Source organism: Bos grunniens, chromosome 10, assembly GCF_055505025.1.
Source record: "Bos grunniens cultivar Pamir isolate PY7600 chromosome 10, Bosgru_T2T1.0, whole genome shotgun sequence".
In the NCBI taxonomy this organism is placed as follows: Eukaryota; Metazoa; Chordata; class Mammalia; order Artiodactyla; family Bovidae; genus Bos; species Bos grunniens.
Window position 1 is genome coordinate 18400862 of NC_141174.1, and position 14888 is coordinate 18415749.

The 14888-nt window shown below is 43.4% G+C and overlaps 1 protein-coding gene across 2 annotated transcripts; it reads right to left on the reverse strand.

The window, feature by feature from the left end:
* Nucleotides 1–5573: 5573 nt before the first annotated feature.
* Nucleotides 5574–10376, reverse strand: LOC147364043 (peroxisomal succinyl-coenzyme A thioesterase-like). Of its 2 annotated transcripts, none has more exons than XM_086319812.1 (3): nt 9280–10376; nt 7319–7521; nt 5574–6399 (listed from the first exon to the last, which is right to left on the reverse strand). In XM_086319812.1, exons 1-3 carry the CDS (start codon nt 9758–9760, stop codon nt 5809–5811), a joined length of 1275 nt encoding a protein of 424 aa, XP_086175938.1. In that variant the 5' UTR covers nt 9761–10376; the 3' UTR covers nt 5574–5808. The 2 variants fall into 2 exon arrangements, with proteins under 2 accessions (XP_086175938.1, XP_086175939.1); XM_086319813.1 differs by having other exon boundaries at nt 9763–9907.
* Nucleotides 10377–14888: the final 4512 nt, after the last annotated feature.

The following is a 14888-nucleotide window of genomic DNA, read 5'->3' on the forward strand; positions in this document are numbered from 1 at the left end:
AAGCAAAATAAATTCACTGGAAGCCAGAGGAAACACTGACATCAGTAATAATGTGAAAAGGGGAAAATATACCTAATTAATTCAATCCTCTAGCTAAAATGATTTCCCGGCAGAGTACTGATAGTGCCATCTGGCTTCTTCTTGCTGCCTATTATAAAACATACAAGAAGAGAAGGTCAACTAAAGAATCAGCTGTTTCAACAAGGACCTACTGAGCAGTACAGAGAACCTACTCAATATTCTGTGATAACCTATATGGGAAAGAATATGAAAAAGAATAGATGTGTGTATAACTGAACTGCTTTGCTGTACACCTGAAATAACACAACTGTACTCCAATATAAAATAATTTTTAAATGAACTTCTAAATAGAAAGCAACCAGGACTTGCCAAGTTTGACAGTAATACTGTTTCTCCTTTCCACCTTCTCCAGATGGTAAATTATTCTATAAGTAAGATAGAATCTCAGAGCAAAGTCAAGCCCAGAGTGAGTCTATGGAAGATCCTTTGTAAAGACCTCAAAGATTCAAGGTAGTGCTTCACAGAGTATTTCAGGATGACAAAAGTCCCTCTAAACATTTTAAGGTGTGCCTAATAAATCCTATTAAATAAGAGAATTTATGAGAATCTTAAGGATGTTTTCCTGCAGCATTCTCCCAGAAAGCCCCAGATAGAGACATTCTTATCTCAAACAGGTTTATAGTGGTGTATTACCTAATACAGTGAACTCCACTAATATTTTTAGAAAACCCACATAGTTTTTAAAATGGTTCTGGTGGAAGCACAGTAAGTTTAAAAGAGAAAGAGTGCAAAACAAAAAAAGACCTTTATTTATTTATTTATTTTTTAAAGTGCATCTCTATGTATTTTCACAGTGAACACACCAATATCATAAAACAAAAACAAAACTCCTGCCTTGTAGACCATCCACTACACTACTCTGACTTCTATTTCCATATATTACTTTTGCCTGTTTTTATTTTTTTTAACTAATTTAATTGGAGGCTAATTACAATATTATAGTGGTTTTTGCCATAGATTCGCATGAATCAGCCATGGTTATACATGTGTTCCCCATCCTGAACCCTCCTCCTACCTCCCTCCCCACCCTATCCCTCAGGGTCATCCAAGTGCACTGGCCCTGAGCACCCTGTCTCATGCATCAAGCCTGGACTGCTGATCTGTTTCACATATGGTAATATACATGTTTCAGTGCTATTCTCTCAAATCATTCACCCTCACCTTTTCCCCCTCAGAGTCCAAAAGTCTGTTCTTTACATTTGTGTCTAAAAACAGACCTTTCAATTCAGTTCAGTCGCTCAGTCCTATCCGACTCTTTGTGACCCCATGAACCGCAGCACGCCAGGTCTCCTTGTCCATCACCAACTCCCGGAGTCCACCCAAACCCATGTCCATTGTGTCGGTGATGCCATCCAACCATCTCATTTTCCGTCATCCCCTTCTCCTCCTGCCTCAATCTTTCCCAGCATCAGGGTCTTTTCAAATGAGTCAGCTCCCTGCATCAGGTGGCCAAAGTACTGCAGTTTCAGCTTCAACATCAGTCCCTCCAATGAACACCCAGGACTGATCTCCTTTAGAATGGACTGGTTGGATCTCCTTGCAGTCCAAGGGGCTCTCAAGAGTCTTCTCCAACACCACAGTTCAAAAGCATCAATTCTTCCGTGCTCAGCTTTCTTTATAGTCCAACTCTCCCAGAGACCTTTAGATGTTTCATATATTTTGCCCAGAAAACAGACCGTGGAGGCTTTTTTCCTAATTTAATTATTTTTATGGGAAACACAGGTTTCAACTCAGAGGATAGAACCAAGAGATACAGAGAACAACTCACAGGGTAAACTGAGCAGCAATGAAAGAATTGGCAACACATTCTCAGTTGGATTTCAGAAGAGGTAGGTGGGGCCAGCAATTGTTGTGTGTCTCAGACGCCACGTTTTGAATGGGAATGTCTAAGAATTGGGGCTTCACAAGTGGCACTAGTGGTAAAGAAACTGCTTGCCAATGCAGAAGACCTAAGAGACAAGGGTTTGATCCCTGGTTCAGGAAGATCGCTGGAGAAGGGCATGGTAACCCACTCCAGTAGGCTTGCCTGAAGAATCCCCTGGATAGAGAAAATCGGTGACTACAGTCCATAGGAAGGCAGAGGAACCAGAGATCAAATTGCCAACATCCGCTGGATCATGGAAAAAGGAAGAGAGAGTTCCAGAAAAACATCTATTTCTGCTTTTTGACTATGCCATAGCCTTTGACTGTGTGGATCACAATAAGCTGTGGAAAATTCTGAAAGAGATGGGAATACCAGACCACCTGACCTGCCTATTGAGAAACCTATATGCAGGTCAGGAAGCAACAGTTAGAACTGAACATGAAACAACAGACTGGTTCCAAATAGGAAAAGGAGTACGTCAAGGCCGTATATTGTCACCCTGCTTATTTAACTTCTTTGCAGAGTACATCATGAGAAACGCTGGGCTGGAAGAAGCACAAGCTGGAATCAAGATTGCCAGGAAAAATATCAATAACCTCAGATATGCAGATGACAACACCATCCTTATGGCAGAAAGTGAAGAGGAGCTAAGAAGCCTCTTGATGAAAGTGAAAGAGGAGAGTGAAAAAGTTGGCTTAAAGCTCAACATTCAGAAAACTAAGATCATGGCATCTGGTCCCATCACTTCATGGCAAATAGATGGGGAAACAGTGGAAACAGTGTCAGACTTTATTTTTCTGGGCTCCAAAATCACTGCAGATGTTGATTGCAGCCATAAAATTAGAAGATGCTTACTCCTTGGGAGGAAAGTTATGACCAACCTAGATAGCATAGAAAAGCAGAGACATGACTTTGCCAACAAAGATCTGTCTAGTCAAGGCTATGGTTTTTCCTGTGGTCATGTATGGATGTGAGAGTTGGACTGTGAAGAAAGCTGAGTGCCAAAGAATTGATGCTTTTGAACTGTGGTGTTGGAGAAGACTCTTGAGAGTCCCTTGGACTGCAAGGGGATCCAACCAGTCCATTCTGAAGGAGATCATTCCTGGGTATCCTTTGGAAGGAATGATGCTAAAGCTGAAACTCCAGTACTTTGGCTACCTCATGCGAAGAGTTGACTCATTGGAAAAGACTGATTGGGGAGGGATTGGGGGCAGAGGAGAAGGGGACGACAGAGAATGAGATGGCTGGATGGCATCATTGACTCAATGGACATGAGTTTGGGTGAACTCCGGGAGTTGGTGATGGACAAGGAGGCCTGGTGTGCTGTGATTCATCGGGTCGCAAAGAGTCGGACACGACTGAGCGACTGAACTGAACTGAACAGTCCATAGGTCGCAAAGAGTTGGAAATGACTGAAGCAACTTAGCATACACACACGATAGCATCACAGCCACAAGTTTGTCAAGCTTCATAGGGTGGCTCAGCACTCTAAGAGCAAGTGTTCCCAGCAAACAAGGTGGATACTTCATGGCCTTTATGACCTACGTTCTGAAGTCACAAAGCATCAGTTCAGTACTAACTGAAGCAGTCAGAAATCCGTAAGTATTGAGGGGAGCGGGCATAGATCTCCCGCCTCTTTGTGCCAGAAGTGGCAATGAATTTTGTTATAAATTCTATGCTATAAATTCTACCTGCACAGGGTAGTTTTTTTTTTTTTTTTTTTTTTTTTTAAACCTGCACAGGGCTTCCCTGGTGGCTTAGTGGTAAAGAAACCGACTGCCAATGCAGGAGACATGGGTTCGATCCTTGGTCTGGGCAGATCACACATGCCTCAGAGTGGCTAAGCCTGTGTTCCACAGCTATTTAGCCTGTGCTCTAGAGCCTGGGAGCAGCAACTACTGAGCCCACATGCTGCAACTACTGAAGCCCATGTGCCCAAGAGCCCATGCTCTTCAATGAGAGAAGCCACCACAGTGAGAAGCCATGTAGCACAACTAGAGCATATAGAACCCCAGTTTGCTGCAACTAGAGAAAAGCCACAGCCATGGAGACCCAGCACAGCCAAGAATAATGATATATAAACAAACAAATTATTTAAAACCTGCTCAAACAATTTTTCTATCATGTGTTAAATACAGCTTTCTTTGTATTTAACTAGCTTGAGGTTTATAGGTGTCATGAACTGAATGTGTGCCCTCAAAACTCAGTGTTGCAATCTGAAACTCCAGTGTGATGGTATTGGAAGGTGGGCCTTTGCAAAGTTGTTAGGTTTAAATGGGGTCAGGAGAGTGAGGCCTCCATGATGGGATTAGTGTCCTTATGAAATGAGGAAGTGAAACTGGAGCTCCACCTTTCTCTCCCCGCCAGTTGAAGACACAGGGAGAAGGCAGCTGTCTCTCGGCCAGAAGAGGCCCCCACCAGGAACTGAATCTGCCAGAACCTTGATCTTGGACTTCCCAGCCTCCAGAACTGTGAGAAATGTCTGTTGTTTAAGCCATTCCATCTATGGTATTTTGTTAGAGAAGGCTGAACCAAGATATAGTGCTTCTGGACTATGTGGTTGATGTCTTCAATTTTTGAAAATTCTCAACCATTGTCTCTTCAAATAAACCTACATAACACTTTGTAGCTTTGTTGTCAGGGAAAGTGATGATGCCTCTAGGAATGTCACAATATGAGTTTCCAAAGTTTGTTCTTAGAACCAGGAAGCAAGAAGGAAAATAGGTTATAGTCACTCACCTTTGGACTGATGACTTTGGAAGGATTGATGCTGAAGCTGAAGCTCCAATGCTCTGTCCACCTGATGCAAAGAGCTGACTTACTGGAAAAGACCCTGATGCTAGGAAAGACTGAAGGCAGGAGGAGAAGGGGATGACAGAGGATGAGATGGTTGGATGGCATCACTGACTCGATAGACATGAATCTGAGCATCCTTCAGGAGTTGGTGATGGACAGGGAAGCCTGGCGTGCTGCAGTCCATGGGGTCGCAAAGAGTCGGACACAACTGAGGAACTGAACTGAACTGAATGACTCACCTTTGGAACAGAGTTTGACTAAACTATTCTAGAGTCAGATATTCCCCTTATTTTTTTATTTTTATTATTTTTTGGTTGCACTGGGTCTTTGCTGCTGGGCATGGGCTTTCTATAGTTGGGGTGAGCGAGGGCTACTCTCTGTTTGCAGTATGTGGACTTCTCATTGCAGTAGCCTCTCCTGTTATGGATCAAGAGCTCTAGGTTTGCAGGCTTCAGTAGTTGTGGCACATGGACTAGCTGCCCCAGGCATGTGGGATCTTCCTGGACCAGGGATCAAAATGGTGTTCCTTCCATTGAAAGGTGGATTCTTAACCACTGACCACGAAGGAAGCCCCTGGTGCTCCTTCTTACCGTAACTCCCCCTCCCAGGGAATTCCTCTTTAATCTCCATGAGGAAAAAGTCAGGTCAGTCTGGCTTTCCTTCTATCAACACCTCTGTGTATACTTTAGCCAATGAAAATTCTACTGTTATCAGTAATTGAACCACTGGCAAACACTGAATGGCCATTCTCTCCCAGTGATGGAAAAAGTAACCCAGTAGTTCTGTGACTAAAAATGTTAAGTAAAAAAAAATCTAGATGGAAACACAAATCTTAAAAGTACAGATACTTTTTACTATTTTGTATTATATACCTCTATTGAATCTTCAACAATAGGCATGCATTACATTAGAAAAATTTATAATGAAATAAAAATCCACAAAGTTACCTAAAATATCTCATTAATACCAATGACATGAATTTAGTGTTGTTCAGGGGACAGATAACATTATTAAACACTAAAATCCAACCTTGAATCTCTCTCTCCTATCAGTAACAGAGCACTACATTACAATTTGGGGGAAGGTCCAAGGTGTTTGGTGAAGAAGGTTAGAATTTCCTTCCACGCATCTACCTGGGCCTTAGAATGAGCCCTGGGCTCCCCACCCCACATCACGGGTTTGTCCAATAATTTGTGCAAAGAAGCTGGGCACATGGGAAAATAAGGAGGCTCAATGTAGTGCCCGGTCCCAGGATAAGAGATGATCTGGGGTTTTTCCTTTCCATGGGCCTGTAACCGTTCAGAGGCTATCTGGGCATAAAGCTCACTCCTCCAGTTATGGTCATCCTGACCAACAATGAAGAGGATGGGCCCCTGGGCCTTCTCTATTGGAATCATGCAGGGGTTCTCACATCCCCCTATAATATCATTCCTTACATCCACAATGTCTAGGAGGCCTGAGAAAGCTACCTTCACTCGCCTCAGGTCATGGCCCAGTGGTGGAATGTTGCTGTCCTTGTAGTGTATGACTCTGTGTCCACTGAACCCAGATCCATTGATGGAAACTGTGGCTGAGATGTTCTTCAAAAATGAGGCCATGGAGAGACAAATATCAGCCCCTAAAGAAATGCCCAGAAGCCCAATGCGTGTGCCCTTTATCTGGAAGAAAAGAAGAGACAAGAGTCAAGAACTTACCCAAGGGAAAAACGTTTTTCTAAATGCAACTAGAGATGCTGCTAGCTTTAATTTGTAAACTGGCCACAAGACACTCAACCTCAGTTTACAGAGGAGTTTCTTCCCATATAAAGACTATCTTGCTGGACACATGGCAAACAAATTCAATGGTAAATTTGGGATGATGGCTTAGTTGCTAAGAACTGTAGCCTGCCAGGCTCCTCTGTCCATGAGACTCTCCAGGCAAGAATACTGGAGAGGGTGGCCACTTCCAGGGAATTTCCCCCACTCAGGGGTCAAACCTGCATTCCAGACAGATTCTTTACTTGACTGAGCCATGAGGATGGTTTGCAAACTTCCAGAGAGTCAGACACTAGAGAATGCTGAGTCATGGAGCCTGGCAAGTTCAGAGTCTTATGTTCTTCGGTATCTAAGTCTGTTACAAGAAGTGAATCATTATCAGACCACTTCTAAATATATACTAAAAAATGGTTAACTTAACAGAAGCAAAGTACGACTGCAGAGTCCAATTAAGGAGTTCCTATCTTCTGAAATGGGTGGACAAGTTTCAATCATCTGAGAACATACCCTCCTATCAGAAAAATATTAAAAAGCATTCAAAGTGAAAAAATTAGAAACTCCACTTTCTCTCAAAAGAAATTTTCATATCACTACCTAATATGTTGAAATAAAACTTCACATGAATTTTACAATGAATTCTGCACTATTAACCCATCTGACAAAGAAAGGGAATGGTACTTTAGGCACTAAAACCAAGGAAGTCTCTGAAAGAAATCTCTGTGAAAGAAGCACAGAGCAGCACCAGTGCACTCAGCAGGTGAGTGCAAAGGGACAGCTCTCTGGGGGTGGTCCTGAAGAGAATGATGAAGGACATCAGGAGAACCTGGCTGTGTTGAAGCATGTAGCACAGGGCTTCTTCAAAATACTCCAGGTGTATCATGTCAAATTTCTTGGGAAGATCATCAAAGTCATAATAAGCTAGAGCCAATGTGGCAAAGCCGTGGCCAGCCAAAAGACTGGCCCGATATTCCAATAGGCCTCCTCCAATACCGAAGATGTCAATGATCCCTGGGAAAGGTCCAGATCCTAGAGACAGTAATATTACAAAGGGAAAATATTATATAATTTAATGAATTTGCTTTCCATGCTAAACATCACTAATTATTAGAGAAATGCACATCAAAACTACAATGAGATACTCACCTCACACGAGTCAGAATGACCATCATTAGAAAGTCTACAGATAAGTGCTGGAGACGGTGTGGACAAAAGGGAACCCTCCTACACTGTTGGTGGGAATATAAGTTGGTGTAGCCACTATGGAAAATAGTATGCTGCTGCTGCTGCTGCTGCTGCTAAGTCGCTTCAGTCGTGTCTGACTCTGTGCGACCCCAGAGATGGCAGCCCACCAGGCTCCCCCGTCCCTGGGATTCTTCAGGCAAGAACACTGGAGTGGGTTGCCATTTCCTTCTCCAATGCATGACAATGAAAAGTGAAAGTGAAGTCTCTCAGTCATGTCTGACTCCTAGCGACCCCATGGACTGCAGCCTACCAGGCTCCTCCGTCCATGGGATTTTCCAGGCAAGAGTACTGGAGTGGGGTGCCATCGCCTTCTCCGATGGAAAATAGTATGGAGGTTCTCAAAAAACTAAAAATAGAGTTGCCATATGATCCAACAAGGAGAAGGCAATGGCAGCCCACTCCAGTACTCTTGCCTGGCCACCACAAGTCTGTTCTCTGCATCTGTGAGTCTGTTTCTGTTTTGTTGATAAGTTCATTTGTGTCGTATTTTAGATTCTACATATAAGTGTATCATAAGAGGGAGGGTGTGTTGCAAAGCAAAGAAGTGGGAGTTTGGGGTTAGCAAACTAGTATATAGAAAATGTATAAATAACAAGGTCTTACCATAGAGCACAGGGAACTATATTCAATACCCTGTGAAAAACTATAATGGAAAAGTATATATATATATATATGTATAACTGAATCACTTTGCAGTACAGCAGAAATGAGTACATTGTAAATCAGCTACACTTCAATTTTTTAAAAAGAGCCTGCTTTGCTTTTAGAGATCTTTCTAAACTATTAGTTCCCGTGAATCAAAGAAAAGATAACAGTTCCCTGAGTCATTATTGAATACAAGTTCCTTTTAGGGAAGGGAGTCCAAGGAAAATATATACGGTAACTTATCGATGCGTTTACCCCCCATATTATTATACAACAAATTATCTCAAAGGTTCTAAGAATCTGTAGTTGTAGGCAAGAATAACCAAGTTAATAATCTTGCAAGAAAACTTTCGTATTGTGTTGCATCAACACGACCCTGTGTGTATGTGTACTTATATTTCAAATGTCACTTGACCAGAGGAAAGAAAAAGAGATACCCAGTGAGGCTTTAGGTAGGGAAGGCAGTGAAGTCTGAAAAGTGATCTGTGGTAGAGAGGAGCATGAAAAAGTAGGTAAGGGGCCCAGTGTACGCAGGACACTAGAGAAGAGTGTCCTGGCAATAGGTTCCATCATATTGTGTAAGATCTAGAGCTGTAGATTAATTATTAATGGCAAAATGAACCTACGGACCCCATCCAGTCCTTTTTTTTTTTTTTTTTTAATCTTCATAACAGTATCCACCTCTTTGGGATACAGAGGTTAAATGAGATAATGCAAGCAAACCGCGTAACAGAGTGCAGAACAAACCAAAAGCCTCCATTGTGGCTGTGAGGTCACTGATTTAGTCAACATTCTCTTCTCTGACCCTGATCCCAAGCCACCCTTCCCGGGAAGCGGTATCACAAACCGAGACGGCCTAGAGAACACGATCGCCAGGCCCCAGCACCCCAGGCCCACCTGGCGGCAGGAAGAGCGTGGCGCGCACCCGGCCCGCGCGCACCGGCTCGCGCCGCACCCCGGGCGCCAGGAAGTCGCGCTCGTGCACCGCCCGGCCCAGAAGCCGCTGGGCCTTGGACTCGTGACCGTCGAGCACCTCCAGCTCCACGACGAAGGGCGTCTGCACATCCCTCTTCAGAAATCGCCAAAAAGGCTTCTCGGGCTCCAGAGCCCAAAAGAGCCCCATGGGCTCGAGCCCCGCGAAGCTGCCGCCCAGCGCGGGCGCGCGCTCCAGGTCCAGTAGGCCGGTGGCGTCGGCGCAGTAGCGCGCGTGGGCCCTGAAGAGCGCGCCCTTCTCGTCGCGCAGGGACGCGCGCAGCGTGACCGGCTGCCCCGGGGCCAGGCCGCGCACAGCGATGCGCACGGGCTCGTCCCAGCGGCAGCGGCCCGCGGGCTCCAGCGTCACTGTCACTGTCATTCCAGACGCACAGTCGCAGCCCATACCCTGAATGTGAAAGCTTAGGTCGCTTCCGGTGTCCCTTCCCAGGCCGGGTGTGCGCTCCCAGTGGACCGACGAGGTCAGGCGTCGCCTTGGCGCCGGGGAGCGGTCAAAGGCTGAGGCGCCTCTGGAGGCGTCCTGGCGCTTCCGGTCCGTGTACCTCCTCTAGCCGGCAACTTGCCTGACTAAAAGTCGTTTTCCTGGCGGGACGCGCAGGGATGTCCTGGTGTCCTGTGGGGTGCCAAACCCGCCCGCGGAAGCCTCTTTTCAGCCTCAAACCTTCCGCACTCGTGGGGGTAATTGATTCATGGTGAAACCAGAGCTGAGTGACTTTAGACAGAATTCCAAGACTTGTAGCCCCTCCATAGAAAAGGACAACTTAAAACTTTCAATGAATTATAACGTACAAACCAAAAACGTGCATAAATCTTAAGCGTACAGTTCAATGAATTCCCAAAACCCGGACGTACTTAGTTGGGTATCCAAGCACAGGGATTCAGAAACATCACTACCAGCACTCCAGAAGCCACCCTCCTTTCTACTCCAGTCGCTTTCCCGTCCCCAAGGTACTCGAGTCCAATAAAACGGGTTGGTTTTTCCCAACTCTATTTTATGGTGATGAATCCTTCAGTCTGCCTTCTTCAGCGTCTGATTTTATTCTCAAATTATGTATTTGAGATTCATCAATACTGTTGGGAGCAGTTGTAGATTTTCCATGATCACTGCCAAATAGTATTGCATTTTGTAATCATAAAAGTATTTGTCAAATTTTACTGACTATAGGCATTTGATAATTCCCAACTTGGGATTCTTAGATATAGTGCTTCATTTTGGTGAAGTAAATACCAAAGATTGAAATTGCTGTATCATAGAGATTGAGAACATTCAGTCTTCGTAGACACTAAACATCAACGTTTTGAATGTGACCCTGGCAGCAATACAGATATGATGTCCAAGGATGTATTTTATATTTACTACAATTTATATATAGTATAGTAATGACTGTGTGCTCTGTGTGTGTGCTCAGTTGCTTCAGTCATGTCTGATTCCTTGCAACTGTACAGACTGTCCTTGGGATTCTCCAGGCAAGAATCTTGGAGTAGGTTGCCCTTTCCTTCTCCAGGGTACTCCATTGCTAAGGAGTAATGGCTACTCTTGTTAAATTGATCGATCTTGTTAAATTGTGTGTTTTACATTCACAATTTAACAAGTCCGTAAAACACTGGGAGTATTTTTCACATATTCGAGAGGAGGAACCTGAGGCTTGGAGAATGTTAAGCTACTGAGTATTAAGTCTAACTGTCAGAGCCTTGACAGACCCCAAATGTGGAACTCAACAGTAAGCAGCAGCATTGGGGTGAAATATATTAGAATTCTAGCCCTGACTTCATCACTGACTAGTTCTATAATCTCAAGTAAGTTTATATCTTTTGGGGTTTAAGAGTTCTTGTGTTTAACATGATGAAATTCTCCTATATGGGGATCAAAGATGACAGTGTATGTGAAAGGCTTTGAAGAATACTAGGAAGCAAAATATCATGTTTAATTTCATAGTACCCAGAGATTGAGCACATCTGTGTTTTGTTTCTCATGATCAGTCACTCAGTCATGTCGGACTCTTTGTGACCCCATGAACTGTAGCCTGCCAGGCTCCTCTGTCCTTCGAATTTTCCAGGCAAGAATACTGGAGTGGGTTGCCATTTCCTTCTCCAACTGTTTCTCACGGTCTCCGGATAATTGTCATAGGTTTGCACAGTGCTTCTAAATTGCTCTGTAAGGAAAAATCAATTTTTTATGAAGGACAAAAATATGTACTTTGAAAAACAGATGTAAGCAATGTTGAAAAGATTACAATGTGAAACGATAGTCTACTGTCCCTCCAGCTGCCACTTTCCCCCAAATCTGAGTGCTTCCAACTAGGTTTTATTTCCAGATGTTGAAGAATGTATGTAAGTGGGCATGTGAACCTATTCATTTTTAAAATATTTATTTTCGGCTGTGCTGAGTCTTTACTGCTGCTTGCTGGCTTCCTCTAGTTGTGGCAAGCGGCGGCTACTCTCTCGTTGCAGTGTGCAGGCTTCTCCTTGTGGTGGCTTCTCTTATTGTGGAACCTGGGCTGTAGATGCACGTGCTTGAGCAGTTGTTGTGCACAGGCTTAGATCCCCACCAAGTATCAAAGCTGTGTCCCCAGCACTGGAAAGTGAGTTCTTAAGCACCGGACCACCAGGGAAGTCCCTTGCCTCCTCTTCTGGATTTAGTAAGTTTTTCCTTTTTTTCTTGTGTTCTCTTCATTTGTGAATTACATATTATTTATTTTAGTAGTTACTCTTGAATTTTTGAAAAGAATCGTTACTCTTGAAATGTTAACAGTGTGGACAATTTCTTTACCTTTCTCTCAATATGAAAGACACCTTAGAATACAGTTTTACCTCACTATCCGATTTGTTTTAGGACCCCAGACAATACCAAAATCTACAGATACTTAAGTCCCCTATATAAAATGGAGCAGTGTTTGCATCAGATCAGATCAGATCAGTCGCTCAGTCGTGTCCGACTCTTTGCGACCCCATGAATCGCAGCACGCCAGGCCTCCTGTCCATCACCAACTCCCGGAGTTCACTGAGACTCACGTCCATCAAGTCAGTGATGCCATCCAGCCATCTCATCCTCTGTCGTCCCCTTCTCCTCCTGCCCCCAATCCCTCCCAGCTATCTCTAGATTACTTATAATACCTAGTATTATGTGAAAGAAAGTGTTAGTTGCTCAGTCGTGTCCGACTCTTTGCGACCCCATGTGGAGAACTATTGACCTTGAACACTTCAGGGGCCGGGGCACTGACTCTGCATGCAGTTAAAGTCCAAGTATAACTATAGTTATCCCTTTGTACCTGTGTTCCCTTCCATGTATTCAAGCAACAGCAGCTGGTGAAGTACTGTAGTACATGTTTTTTTTTTTTTTTTAAGTTCAAAAAAAGCAAAAAAAGAAAGAAAAAAGTTCACATGTAGGCAGACCTGTGCAGTTCACACTGTGTTGCTCAAGGGTCAGATGTGTTTTCCATATTATTTCATCATAACCTCTTAATAGTTTTTAATTTCTATGACTCCTTTTTAATCTAAGTTGTTTGGAAACAACTTTTGTATAAATTGAAAATTTTCACTTTTTCCCCAGATAGGCCTTCTTGGTGGTGCTAGTGGTTAACAACCTACCTGCCAATGCAGGAGACATAAGATGCAGGTTCGATCTCTGGGGTCAGGAAGATCCTCAATAGGAGGGCATGGCAACCCACCCAAGTATTCATGCCTGGAGAATCCCATGAACAGAGGAGCCAAGCAGGTTACGGTCCATAGTGTCACAGACTCAGACATGACTGAAGCAATTTAGCATGCAATTTCTGCACAGTAATAAGTATCAGTTCAGTTCAGTTCAGTCGCTCAGTCGTGTCCGACTCTTTGCGACCCCATGAATTGCAGCACACCAGGCCTCTCTGTCCATCACCATCTCCCAGAGTTCACTCAAACTCACGTCCATTGAGTCAGTGATGCCACCCAGCCATCTCATCCTCTGTCGTCCCCTTCTCCTCCTGCCCCCAATCCCTCCCAGCATCAGAGTCTTTTCCAATGAGTCAACTCTTTGCATGAGGTGGCCAAAGTACTGGAGTTTCAGCTTTAGCATCATTCCTTCCAAAGAACACCCAGGGCTGATCTCCTTTAGAATGGACTGGTTGGATCTCCTTGCAGTCCAATAAGGGTGGGAAAAAACTTAAAATGCAAATCAGCAGTCCTGTTTTTCACCACTGCCCTATAAAAAAGTCCCATGTTCTTCAAGCAGCCTCTTTTAACTATCTCTATTTTCACTTGTTTTTATGGTTACCTTCATTGTATTAAATATTATGCATGTTTCTCTATTTCATAATTTTTGCATTTTATAGTTATTTACTAACTCATGAACATTCAACCTACTCTTTCTTCTTCCTCCAGGTGTTTGATAGATGTAGTATTATTTTTTGTTATTCTGTTGGTTAATTTTGTAATTTTAAATACCATATTTGTGTTTATTTCTTGCCCCATCAAATTTCAACTAAATCTATGACTTTGAAAGATAGAGATATTATCAACTCTATGTTTTCCAATGTGTTTAAATTCCACTTTTACTCTCTCTGGTAAACCTCTTATTAATTTCCATTTTTCTACAACTGTATTTAAAAAATATAGTCTGAATCATTTCTACTGTGAATGAAAAATATTGCCTGCCATATCAGTAAACAAAGGATGTTCCAGGCATCAGGCCAGTACAGCCACCCCTAAAAGTGACACTGAGGGAACTCAGAATGGAGACAGACAGGCTTCCCCTGAGGTGCATCCTGGGGAGACAGACTGGGAAAAAAACAGGATACTGGCCCTACATTGCTTACATCTCTTTTATACTTTAATAAAACTAAGATATATATCAAAGGAATTATTTCAATACGCCCAGACTCATGTATCTTCCTAAACATAAAATAGAACTTAATTTATTAACTTGAGACACCTAGTTTTCTTTAACAGTAATCTTTTGATGTTCCCAACTGCCCAGTCACTGTTGCAAAAACCCTACATAACCTGAAAGAAAGAAAGTGAAAATGTTAGTTGATCAGTCGTGTCCAGCTCTTTGTGACCCCCATGGACTGTAGCCCACCAGGCTCTGCTGTCCATGGAATTCTCCAGACAAGAATACTAGAATGGGTTGCCATTCCGTTCTCCAGGGGATCTTCCCAACCCAGGAATTAAACCCACATCTCCTTCATTGCAGGCAGATTCTTTACCAACTGAGCCACTAGGGAAACCCTATATAACCTGGCTCCTCCCTTACCTCTTTGGAACAGTCTCAGAGTTGAGAGGCTGTGTCCCAGGCTGAAGTCCTCAGTTTTGTCCACCAAATAAAACATAATTCTCAACTTTCAGGTTTGGATTTTTCAGTCAACACTACTCTTGGTACTTTATTACTTCTTAATGTTCTGAACATTGTCAACTTTTGTAAATATTTAAGAGTACTTGAAAAGGAGATGGAAACAGTGGAAACAGTGTCAGATTTTATTTTGGGGGGCTCCAAAATCACTGCAGATGGTGACTGCAGCCATGAAATTAAAAGACAC